We start from the raw sequence: 12,407 nt of genomic DNA, 5'->3' as shown, positions 1-12,407 counted from the left end.
GACAACCAAATAGCAAGTATGTTTGATCTTCCCCATGCTACTAATGTACAATTTCCATGTAACTCCCCCTCTCGTTAGGGGTTAACAATAGGCATTAGGATAATTTACAAGTCTGTTGCCCCCCCAACAGAAATAACACAATTGTCTCACTAGAGTAAATGACATCTCTCTTGTCTATAGCTAAACACTTCTAAAACTTGACCTCTGGCCCCTTTGCAGAGATGCCAGCATGCCATATGCTGGTGATATCACAACCACCACAGAGCAGGAATGTGCTGTCAAATGGTTTTCTTCTCCTAATACATGGCACAGTTTAGCCAGGGCTCATCCCCCAAAGACAAAGAATATGAACAAAAGAACTACACAAAACAGTGCTATGTGACAAACAGACAAAATGTACTCATCCTATTACCACCCAATTCCCAATTGACCAATTCCAATGCTCCTCAAGGGGCTCCGCAGTGGTTGAGATGCCAACAGCATTGTATGGTAGGACATCACTCTGGGCAGGAGCCAGGGTTCCAGAACTTTGAGAGACCTAATTGAAAATGGTAAATTTTAAATCTATTGTGTGTCTCAATGCCCCACATTACCTTTGATATTTGGAGCATTCAGCATAAAACTACAATTATGGAATTCTACATAATTAGTAAAATTCCATTTTATCACTCTGTAAAGAATCAAGAAAAAATATCACAGTAAAAACACAAGCAAATTAAATCAATGTTTCACCAGATTACACAATATTGCATAGAATGATCATGGTTATTCCATACATCCATTCAATAATATTCACCAAGGAGGGACTTAGTGAGAGGTCTGACTGCTTAAGAAACAGATACAATTATTTCTTGGCTTCTTGCCTAAGATCAAGTAAATAAACAGTCTTCTGCTACTACGCAGGGGTGATCAAGTAAATAAGCAGTCTTCTACTCAGAGGCGTCTGGGACTCTCCTAACATTTAGATCACCACTGAGAACTATAAAGAATTAAGAAACCTCTCAAGTAATTCAGAGGCAAATCCAAAACTACATGCATTTTTTCATGCAAACAAAAGCAATAAACTATTTCAGTATCAAGTGTCAAATGGACAGAGTATCTAGTAAAAAACAAACAATGATAGGAAAGGAAGCAGTGACCGCCAATAAAAGCAGCTGGAACAGCAACGTGGAGTTACATCACCAAGTGTTCTGTAAGGTGCTGGGGGTGTCCCACAAACAGACAGACCCCAAGATATTTGTGAGCGTGTGCCTGCATCTACTCAGATTGATGTGAATTAGTCAGCAGGCCTTAATAAACCAATATGCTTATCCATACATGGAGAAGTATAAATATAATAGTCTAGATAGGTATACAGAAACATTAGAAATATTTTCTTCCTAAAGCTAAATTTTGAAAAAGGATAAAATTTTGATAATAAAGCTATAAAATATGTATGTTCAACATTCAAATTAAAGGCAATAACACAGTCTTAAAGGTATGTTACAATGATCCTACAAATGTCCTTTTTCATATTTCTCTATATAAAAAAAAATTCCAGAGACATGACTTAGAAAAAATATGCTACTTCTACTTAGGTACTCAAGCAATTTTCCATAGAAGAACGATTCTATGGGTATCTGAGGATGCAACTTCCAATCCACCTGCTTCATCTTTTCAAGTGCTGGTGTTGCGGGTACTGCCACTACACCCAGTCTTTGCTGTGTTTAAGGATCTAACCCAGGGCCTTGTGCATGGTGGGCAAGCATTCTTCCAAATAAGCTACATCTCCCATCATAGGGGAAAATTTGAGGTCACTGGACATCATAAAGAAGTTCTGAACAACAACAACAACAACAAAAACCTAGGAAGTTTTCCTAACTAAAGGAAACATACACTTTCTGTATTCAGAAAATTAAGATTTGTTTCAGAGAAAATAAACCAGTAAGGACAATCACAAAAGAAGTCTACCAGGCGACATGATGCGGGGTAGTATTGCATCACTTTCAAGTGGTGGCAGAAGCAGGACCCAGAAAAAGCTCCAGACCAGTTAGGCGATACAAGACACCCTATCACCAAACAAACCAACCCTGAAGTGACTCTGACACAATGATCCTTGTGTTCCTCCTAACTAAAATCCATGCAGACTAAGTTACCAAATGTGTACTTGTAAATATGTGGTACAAAATAGAATTAATATCCCATTTTAAAGTACATAGCACACATTCCCCATATTGCAATATGCTTGACTAAGATAAAACTCTTGGAAGTTGGATTACACAACATAAAACGAAAAAAGCATCAAATCACTATTGATACTACATATTATAAACCCATAAAAGCATGTGAAAAGAGGTTAAAAAATTCTATTTCTTACTTTTGAGGAGTGTATTTAAGAGAATGTACATTCTTGAATCTTCAGAATGTACAACCTTGAAAGTAGCAGAAAATGACACTGAACTCCTTTCCAATTCCCAAGTGTTAGAATTACCATCTTACACCATCATATCTGTTGTTTAAGTTAAGAATAAAAACCTCATTTTCTTCAGCATATCCACATTCTCACCATGTATAACTTATTCTGTATAGTGCAAACAGTAATCTCTGTATACATATTCCACTGTCAAGTGATGTTCACCATCTAGTCACACTTCATTCTTTGTAGCTTCACTATATGTCTATGTCAAGCTCATCAATGCATAGGACTAGAATGACTATCGCCATTATCTACCATTCCAATCTCAACATTTCTCTGATAAAATCATTAAGTTTTGTTAGAAAAAGGGAGATAAATTAGAAACTATAAAATGACAATAAAAGTGACTGTACAGACGTGGGCTTACTTGGCTTTGGTTCTCAAACTCATTTTCAAATCTGAAATAAACACATGCCTTTTAACTAGCACTTAGGTGTCTTGCCACAAAATACTTGGTGCTCATCAACTTTAACCCCTATTATTTTAGTCTTCAGCATGGTGGTCACCACCTGTATGTCAATACAAATATACCACCAAACAGAGAAGCCAATAAGTTCAGAGCTCCCAGGATTGAGAACACACCTACCTGGGACAAAACCTTGTGACTCCCAGCCAGCACTCATCTCTGAGGTAGCTGGTGTTGATCAAGACCCTAAAAAGCAAGTGTGGCAAGGCCCACGTACTCACTTTACCAACTATCAAGGATGCACTTCTGGGCATTGTCACAACTGTCTAGGTATTAGTAGCCAAGTTTCCATTTTATAAACGCTATACTAAGCTCTGAATTGCCTATGCTAAGAACAATTACCAACAATTATAAATAAATAAATGAAGGAAGCATTCCTCCTTCATTTTATTATCCTTAGTAAGGTTATGTTTCAATTTTTTGGCCACATTATCAACTGACAATAGTAAAACACAGTTTTGTTCATGATAAAAGTAAATTTAGTGAGTGTAAGTTTGACGTAACATAAAATGGATAAGAACAGAACATACTTTATATTTATGCATGTTTGGATAATTTATTTTAGTAAAACAGCATTTTAATAAAATTACCAGAATTTAAACAAACTACTTCTAATTACACTATGTTGAGTTCAAATATTTAATGTTCAGATCAGACTTCCTTAAATAACCCCAAACTTGCCAGGCGGTGGTGGCACATGCCTCTAATTCCAGCACTCAAAAGCAGAGGCAGGTGGATCTCTGAGTTTGAGGTCAGTCTGGTCTACAGAGCTCCAGGACAGGCTCCAAGGGTATACAGATAAACCCTGTCTTGACACCCACCCCCACAAACAAACAATATAGAATATACTGAAAAATGTAAGTAATTTAACATCTTTTCCCATTAATTATTGAATTCTTTAACATATATCAACACTATGTGAGTGCTCACTATTTTATAAAGGTGCAAGTGTCTGAGTTCAATTAGGGAAAAAAAAAGATTTCTCTCTAATGAGTAATTACTACTCCTATTTTTATAACTATTATAATTATTTTAAAATTTTCATTTATGACAATTACATATGTGATGTGTATATATAGGCACACAAACCTTGGCATGCCTGTGGAGGTAGGAGGACAATTCTGTGGAGTCAATTCTCTCTTCTTTATATGATTTCTAGAGATTGAATTTAGGTCATCATGCTTACATGGCCTCTTTAACCGCTGAGCTATCTCACTGGCCCTTGATAATTTTCTGACATATAAGGAACACAAGTGTATTCCTCTCATGTTAAAAAGGGAGGTTCTAATTATGGTTTCAGATTATTGTAAGATAACTGCTTACACTCAAGTTAGTGGCAACAAGTTTATACAGTCTTACTAATTTGAAGAAAATAATTTATTTATGATTTAAAGGGCAATCAAGTTTCAACTTAATTTTATGTGCATATATTTTCTCAGATGTATGTTTGTGCACTATGTGCTTGCCTTGTGTTCACAAAGACCAGAAGAGTTGGCTCCCCTGGACCTGGAGTTACTGACAGTTGTGAGCCACCATGTGGGTGCTAGGAACTGAATCTTATCTTCTACAATAACAACTGCTCTTCAATGTTGAGCCATCTCACCAGCAATTATCAGTTTTATAACACAAGTTTTTCCTATTTGTAAGAAGAAAAACTAATGCCTGCCAACACCATTAAGAAAGTAAAATAAAATAAAATCTAGCTTTCAATTCATTAAGAATTAGAACTCACTTAGCTTCTACATACCTGGCTTCATAACTACAAGAAGCAATTTCAGCTTTTGACAAAACAGAATCAATTCCATTTGTTTGTGTAGAATCTTGATTCTCCCATACTGATGAATCTGGTATATCTGCTTTAAAATAAAATTCAATTATGTTAAAAATTTATTTTCCTTAACTTTTATTAAATCTATTTTCTATTATTTTCAAATATTTACAAATGTTTTAAGTTCCAAACACCCATTTGAATTGGTATTATTTCTATATTTAGTAGAAAACTATTAAAATTACTTTCTTTCATTATATTCTTCAGCAACAGTTAGATGAAAAACATCATAATAAATTCAAAGTATCCTGTTTTAATAAATGTAAAACATCCTGTGATCCTGTAACACACAGTCGCTCAGGGTAGATAAGAATGAAAGTGATCAAGGAGATGAACTCCCTCCCCTGCTTTAGGAGAATTATGCACCTCACTGTGACAGGGAAAAGTTAACAGAAAATACAAGATTCTTGGAATGTTTTTTGTTATAAGAACTTTCTATAGAACTTAAAACTGGTATGTTAAAGAGAAATCAGATTTCTGCCAACCATTTAATTAAACAGTAACTTAGTAATCTTTTTTAGAAACTTTGGTTTCTTGTTCCTCATATGCAGAAACTAAGCTAGGGTAACCAGATGACCTCATCTATATACGATATACATACATGCACACGCACAAATAATATGTATGTATATGACATAAATATATCTTCATATAGTATAAAGATGATTCATCTTAAACTTCAAGGTTTTTCTTTTAAACACATCAGATAAAAACAGCATCACAGCATTATTTTCTACTTTTCATTTAAAAATTGTACCTTCAATTAAAAAACTTGAGCTCAATTACAATAAATAGGAACTGCTTTAAGGAACATAATTCTAGTCTCAACAGAACAACAGCTCACCAACATTTCTAATATCCAAACCAAATTTACAATTTCACCCAACCATATCAAAGTACACAGCCTAGAGAGCCTACTAGCTACATGACACCTGAACCATACTGAAATTTACTAATAATTGAGAAGTAGATTAATGTTTTGGTCGTAATCTCTGGATAATATTATTAAAGATAAAGTTTGCTTTTGTTGAATTTTTTATTTAAAAAAGAAAACACAAACACACATTCTTAAAACACAATCTCAGCCATGTCTCTACTCTATAAACAACATGGTTAGTAAAGCAAGACCCAAACCTATCTCTTTAGTTAATTCCAAACAAACCTATACCATAATAGCACAAAGCTAACAAACTCAGTACCTCTTTTCCATTTAAGAGACTCAATGTTCCATGAAAAAACAGCCAAGTTATTGCACCACCAAGAAAACACAACACAATATCTGGCTTTATAGGCTACAGTATCTCTTCCTTATCTGACTGATAACCATGAACATTTTTACCCAATATGCAGCCCATACAGGCATTTCCAGATTTTAGCACCCATTCATCAACACCATTGATACAAGCCAAACAGAATTGGTATTTTGGTGGGAGTTAAATGCTACTTGCATCTAAAAATAAAAACAAGAATATGCAATGTGAGCTATATGATTTCTGGTAAAATGTAAATAATATATGCCATACTCTTACAAACTCAAGACAGAAAGTGAGTAGATTGTTCAGTGTTTCTGAAACAGTCCATTATCTAATCTGTAAGAATTTAAGGATTGTCAATAACAGACCAACAGAGGGTGCCACTAAACAAAGACCACAGCCACAATTTGCTATCTTTCAAAGTTATAACCACGAATTATGCTTTAAAAGGAAGTTACATGATTTTTATATTTGAAGGACTATTTAACCTAAGAGTCTCATTTGGAAATTACAGAAAGTTCACGTTGGAAGTGAGAACAGAGTGTGGTCCATGCGCCCCCAATGCCCTGGCCTGAGAGGCAGCACCATGGTGTTCCTCTTCACTGGGCTGGCTGACCTGTTCCACAGTGCAGCAGAGTGCGTGGGTCTCTCCACCAGCGGAGTAAGTTGCTTCATGTGAGATTCAGGGAAATGCAGGGACACACTGTCCTCACTGGAGGGCAAAGTAGAGAACTGCTGATCAAAACTTGACAAACTAGACGGGCACATGGAGAATGTGGAGGAACGGTTGGAGAAATCAGAGGCCAGGACACAAGTCTGTGAAAAAGAAATCGCTGAGAATAAATCTATGACTAATACGATTTTTTTAACTGTTGCTCTTTAGAATGAAAACTGAAGTTGTTGAAGGGATAGAAAACATCTGCATCCTGGGAATCCAGGAAGGGGTAAGAGGCCCCAACCAAAAAGTGCAGAGGTTAAATGGTTCTGAATGAAATCATCAATGAGATGACTCAGGAAACAGCTGGCAGAGGAAGTCACAGATGGATGAAATGCCCTGGGTACACTGACTTAGTTTCTGAATATAAGGAACAAGAAACCAGTTTCCAAAAGACTATAGATGCTTTTTTGTCGTAATAGCTGCCTAACCTAACCACACAAGTCAAAATATTAGAACTGATTTATACAAAGCTAGTGTGCAGAAGTCAAAGTCAAAGAGTCAAGCTCTAAACTGATCTTAGTACCTTTACTTTTGGTGCTATGTCTAATAATGACTCAAAGAAAGAGAGATCAGGAAAAGGAGAACAAAGGCACTGGAAAACAAGTTCTGGGCACAGGCTTGGCTATAAACTCAATGAAAGACAATCCTTTTATGTATAGCAAATATTTTTGTAAGGTCCAAATGAGTCAAAGGGCTTAAGATACAAAAATGAATGTCATCAAGTTAAAACAAGAAATCAAGGTAGTATAGTCACTTTTTCTAAGGAGAGGAAAATCTATTTTGTCAATTTTCAATGGCAAGTGGAACTTGAACAGTTCCTCTAACATTTGGCTTCTGGTGCACCATCCCCAGAAGTGAAGGAGATATGGACTATAAAGGCTATTAAAATACCATGGAAACCCAGTGGCTACAAAGAGGAAGATACTAAGTAACCAAAGAAAATACTCTGCTGCAAACTCACGCATGGCCAGACCATGATGGCGAGACAAAAGAAGACACGTCCCCGCTACTTTCAAAGAACAAGTGCCTGCCAAGGTCAGAATCTAGATGCAGACTGCTCAAATAGGCAGCAGACTGAGATTCTACCCACCAGAATCTGAGCACAAAGGAACTTAGAGATGCCACCAAACACAGTCATCTGGTATGGTTTTCTTATTTTGACAGCTGTTCGATAAGTGTTCACATGTGACAAGCACTAAATTTCCTTCAGCTACATATTACTTTCTTTCTAGAACATAAAGTTTTATCTTTTTAATAATACCATAGAAAATACAGAAAGAAAAAACCTTATACAAAATTACACTTAAGAAACTAACCACAAAGAAGTGAAGCCTCACCTAGTTCAGTAAGTTACCCCACGATCTGCTGACTCGAAACACGAGAATCTCAAAAATCTCTGAAAACATTTAACTAATCAAGCCATAGAAAACTTGAGAAATGGAAATACATAAAAAATAAATGTGTATCTACAATTCCCCTTTCCAATGTACACTGTGCAGATGCTTACAACCAACAAAAAGACTAGTTCCAAAAAAGAAATTCAGTGTTCAGACTCTCTTGCTTCATTAGGGTCTTTTCTAAAACATGCCCAATGTCTTATATCTCATAAAGCAGGGAACTGAAGTGACTGGGATAAAACCAAACTAGATCCTTTCTCCTGAGCTATAGGTCTCTCTTCTGGTTAGTCTTTTCTAAAAGAATGAATTTTTCTATTGTGTTTTCACAAGATATTCCACAAGGAAACAAAACAATGTGAAAGACTTTCTAAGTAAATATGGAACTTTAAAGCAGGGGCAAAAAAAAAAAAAAAAAAAAAAAAAAAAAAAAAGATCTTACTATTGTGAACAAAGTAATTTTCCAAGACAGCTAGGCAAAAGTTTCTTCTAAGAAACAAGTTCACTCAAATGAGGAATAATCCCAGCATTTAGAGTATGATTCCAATAGAGGTCTGTCTGCTTTCTTGAATCAGGGTTTCCCTGTTCTCTAGGCTTCCCTTGAAAGCATGATTTCTCCTGCTACCACCTCCCAAATGCTGGTATTAGATACCACTGTGCCTAGCTTTATAAATTCTAAGAATACTGAAGAACACCAACGTTAGTGTGTTCACTGTAACATAAGCCCAATGGCTAATAACTCAAGTCCAGATCAATGTTTCTACAAAACGATCATGACTTCCATTCCCAATCTAAATTTATAAAAAGCAGATTAATCACTGTTTTAAAATTCACACCTCACTGAGATCCAGGAAAACACCATCATCTAATTTCAGAAAGCGTAACAATAAACCAATCATCTGTTTAGAATCAGGTTTTGGTTTGATTCAAGGTGTCACTAGCATCCTTAAAACATTCAAACTTGAAAAGATCTAATTATTCTATTCTGCTTTTACTTCTAAAGTACCAACACCAACAGTAATATCCAGGAGTCATCCAAAGGAGCATTATGGCTTCAAAGAACTCATTTGTACCTGCTTTTCCTTTCAAGATTTTATTCTGGTAATACTGCCACTCCAGCTGAGGGTTAGCACCAGGACGTAAAGGCGCCCTTCCTGTGCCTCTGTTACTTGTAACAGCAACTGGTTTTCCTGTGAGAAAAAGATTAAATTGTTTCTCTAAGTACAAAAGGATGTTAAGAACATGTAGTGGAAACTTTTTCATGGGATTTTTATTACATTTTTTTTCCTTTAATCACTTAGTCTTAAAGAAGCTAATATGCCCATCACTATCTAGCATCACCTAAGACTTTCAGTTAACACCCAAAAGGGACAATTTCAGTGACATTTAAGACAAGGTCTCTTTAAGTACTTCTGGAATCTTCTATATAGACCATGCTGGTCATGAACTCACAATGATCCACATGCCTCTAGAGTGCTAGGCCTATGCCACCAAGCATGGCCCTAGTGACATTTCTGATAAACTGACTCAACCTAAAAACAGCATAGTCCATGACTATGACTTGATTTCTCACAATGAAAAATAGGCAACTCAGATCCCAGGTTCAGATTATAGGGTGGACAATGAAAGACTAACTATAAACAGACTTTTTATAGTTCTGACATAAATAGGCTCAGCATCTACACTTATCTTTTTAATTTTATAGCAAGAGAAATAAGAGATTCATGCACAGCAATCAAAATCTGATTTAACATATAATGAAATGTGAATTTTCAGTCCCCCAGTTTTTGCTTTGGTAAAGAACATTAATGTATCATTTCCTTTTACATGTGTATTAAGTGACAAGACAGCTATGACGGTGTACAGTGGTGACATAAGAGACAAAAACTGATTTGCAGAGCACAGGCTTAAAAGCACAAAGAAACACACACACAACTTCCCTGCCCCTCCACACAAGCTAAACAAAACCCACAAAATGCTAGATAGTAAGCTACCCATAGGCTAAAATCAATTCTTTCATATCCTGAAAGCCCCATTCAAAGCTGGAGTAACAACTGTCCAGGACAAAAATAAAACCCTGATGAGAATATAGGATTTTCTAGAATTTTCAGTGTCCTAACTACTGTTTCTTTACATAAGAGAAGAACTGCTTTCAAAAAATACTGTTCATGTAGCTATCTCTTCCAGAATGAACTATTAAAAATTCTGAATGAATATTTCCAATAGGAATAAGCAGCATGTAAATCATCCTGAAATCTTATTGGACAGAAAGACTGCCCAGATGATTCAATTCAATAACACAAAATTACCACAACAAAAGTCAGGATGTTTACCTCCATCAAGGAGGAGTTATTTGAACAGGAGAATAGCAAGTCTGAAGACAGAGAATACCACAAAATTCCAGGTAACAAAAAAATAAAAAATAAAAAAAATTTAAAAAATGGAAAATATCCAGAAGCCCCCATCTACGCAAAATCAAAGAACCCTTAGTTTAACATAATCTCTGCAGATTTCAACTTACATCGAGCGGAAGTTTTCTAATTTCCCTATATCTCTGATAATTTGAAGGAAACAACTGATTTGACCAAGGAAAATCAAAATACTTCTCAAAGAACACTTTGTTATCAATTAGGAGACACACACACACACACACACACACACACACACAAAATGTATCAATTTTCTTAAAACAAACAAGAATACAGACCTTTGAGATCTGGTCTATTTCGTATACCCACTGATACAAAGAAGCAATCCATATCAACATGCATTACACAGCTCTGATGTCTAGGTGAGCTCAATACTGACAGATTGCCTAGAAGGAAAAAGAGAACATTCAAACCCAAAACTAATTCTCCTCATTAAAAACAGGTCTAGTTAACTTTAGAAATCTTATTTAAGAAGAACAGCATCAACATAATAGAATATATTATGGACAACCTCTGTACCACCTCAATAGACAAATTTCAGTTCCTCTAGTTTTCTGATCTAATTTTAAATCAAATCTAACAATACCACAGTATCATTCTACTTTCTAACAATCTTATCTTAAAATTATGATTTTAATTGGATAAATCTCTGATTAAACAATTTTGGTATCTACAGTTACTTAGTTACATGGAACTAAGTAACCTTTGATGAGCTCCATTCCCCACATTCTACACACAATATTTAATGAAACAGCAATTACAGTGGCTACTACTACCCAGTTCTCCTGGATGGTGTGAAAACATGAGAGGTTTAAAGGGGTTAATCTGAACTCTCACCCCAACCTTTTACAGATTAGTGATTTAAGTCCCACAACCGGTGTGTGCCTGGAATTTAACTCCAGTCAGTCTGATTTCCAAGCTCTTAAACTATTATGCTGCTGTTCTAAATAGACATGCTTCAAAAAGTAGTCAACAAAAATCTACATACAAATGGAATTTTTCTTACACCATTACATGTCACTAGTTCTGCAGCATGTTTATTACATTTATGGAGATAAAAATAAATATTATCTCATAAGGATAATTAATGGCTTTAAATAACTTCAGATGTATTTGTAAGGGTTATTATACCCAACTATTAGAACAGTATTACTTTATAATAACATTATTACTATTACTTCTCCTGGTGTTCCAGAATATAATGGTACAGGCCCTAAATCTAAGAACTGCAGACTTGCACTAAGTTCTAACCTCAAATAATATTCTTGATTATCAGTTTTATAATAGGTTTTGAAAGAACTCATTCCCTAGCAATTGGGCTACTTCACATATTACCTGTGAGACAGTTAACCTCGTCTCACTATGTGCAAGGCACTGAATCTTTCTTCATGTTATCTTTAAACAGACAAACTGTATGCTGGACATCACCGATTCCTATCTCGCCTCTTGCAGAAAGCAAACAGGCAAGAAAGCATGTTTCTGCTGCAGAAAGGGGTCAAGTGAAGATCTGGATCCAGGAAAAGCTATCTAATTCAAACCCTTGCACTTCCTTGCCGTTCTCTATGCTCCCTTCAGAAAGATTTATCAAGTAAAGTTTAACAATCACAACCTTTCTTTCTTTGGCAGTGCTAGGTATCAAACTCAGGGCCTTGCACATGCTAGGCAAACTACAATCACAATTCTAATGTACAAAAATATCATGAAACAAAAGGTAAACAACCCAAAATAGTATTAAATATTCAAGGGGAACAGAATGTACAAACCAAATACCTACCAAATGCTTTCTTACAACAAAAGAAAAACTTAAGAATTTATTCCCATCAATGGACCTAATTCATAATAGTATTTTAAAACTTTCAAAAGT

General features: G+C 35.5%; 1 protein-coding gene across 11 annotated transcripts in view; it reads right to left on the bottom strand.

Annotated features, from left to right (window-relative positions):
* Rev1 (REV1 DNA directed polymerase) overlaps nt 1-12,407 on the bottom strand; it is a 76,792-nt gene that overhangs the window by 20,402 nt on the left and 43,983 nt on the right. For 4 of the 11 annotated variants that reach the window (XM_076557433.1, XM_076557432.1, XM_076557436.1 and 1 more), the window contains 3 exons: nt 10,822-10,929; nt 9,188-9,304; nt 4,669-4,777 (listed from right to left, as the gene is read on the bottom strand). In XM_076557433.1, coding sequence (XP_076413548.1) covers nt 4,669-4,777; nt 9,188-9,304; nt 10,822-10,929 — 334 coding nt within the window. Of the gene's footprint in view, nt 1-412; nt 551-593; nt 671-4,668; nt 4,778-6,618; nt 6,759-9,187; nt 9,305-10,821; nt 10,930-12,407 lie in introns of those variants that run through there. The other 7 variants (XM_076557435.1, XM_076557434.1, XM_006980429.4 and 4 more) reach the window with 5 other exon arrangements.

Source organism: Peromyscus maniculatus, chromosome 21, assembly GCF_049852395.1.
Source record: "Peromyscus maniculatus bairdii isolate BWxNUB_F1_BW_parent chromosome 21, HU_Pman_BW_mat_3.1, whole genome shotgun sequence".
Taxonomy (NCBI): Eukaryota; Metazoa; Chordata; class Mammalia; order Rodentia; family Cricetidae; genus Peromyscus; species Peromyscus maniculatus.
This window is presented reverse-complemented; position numbering and strand designations above follow the sequence as displayed.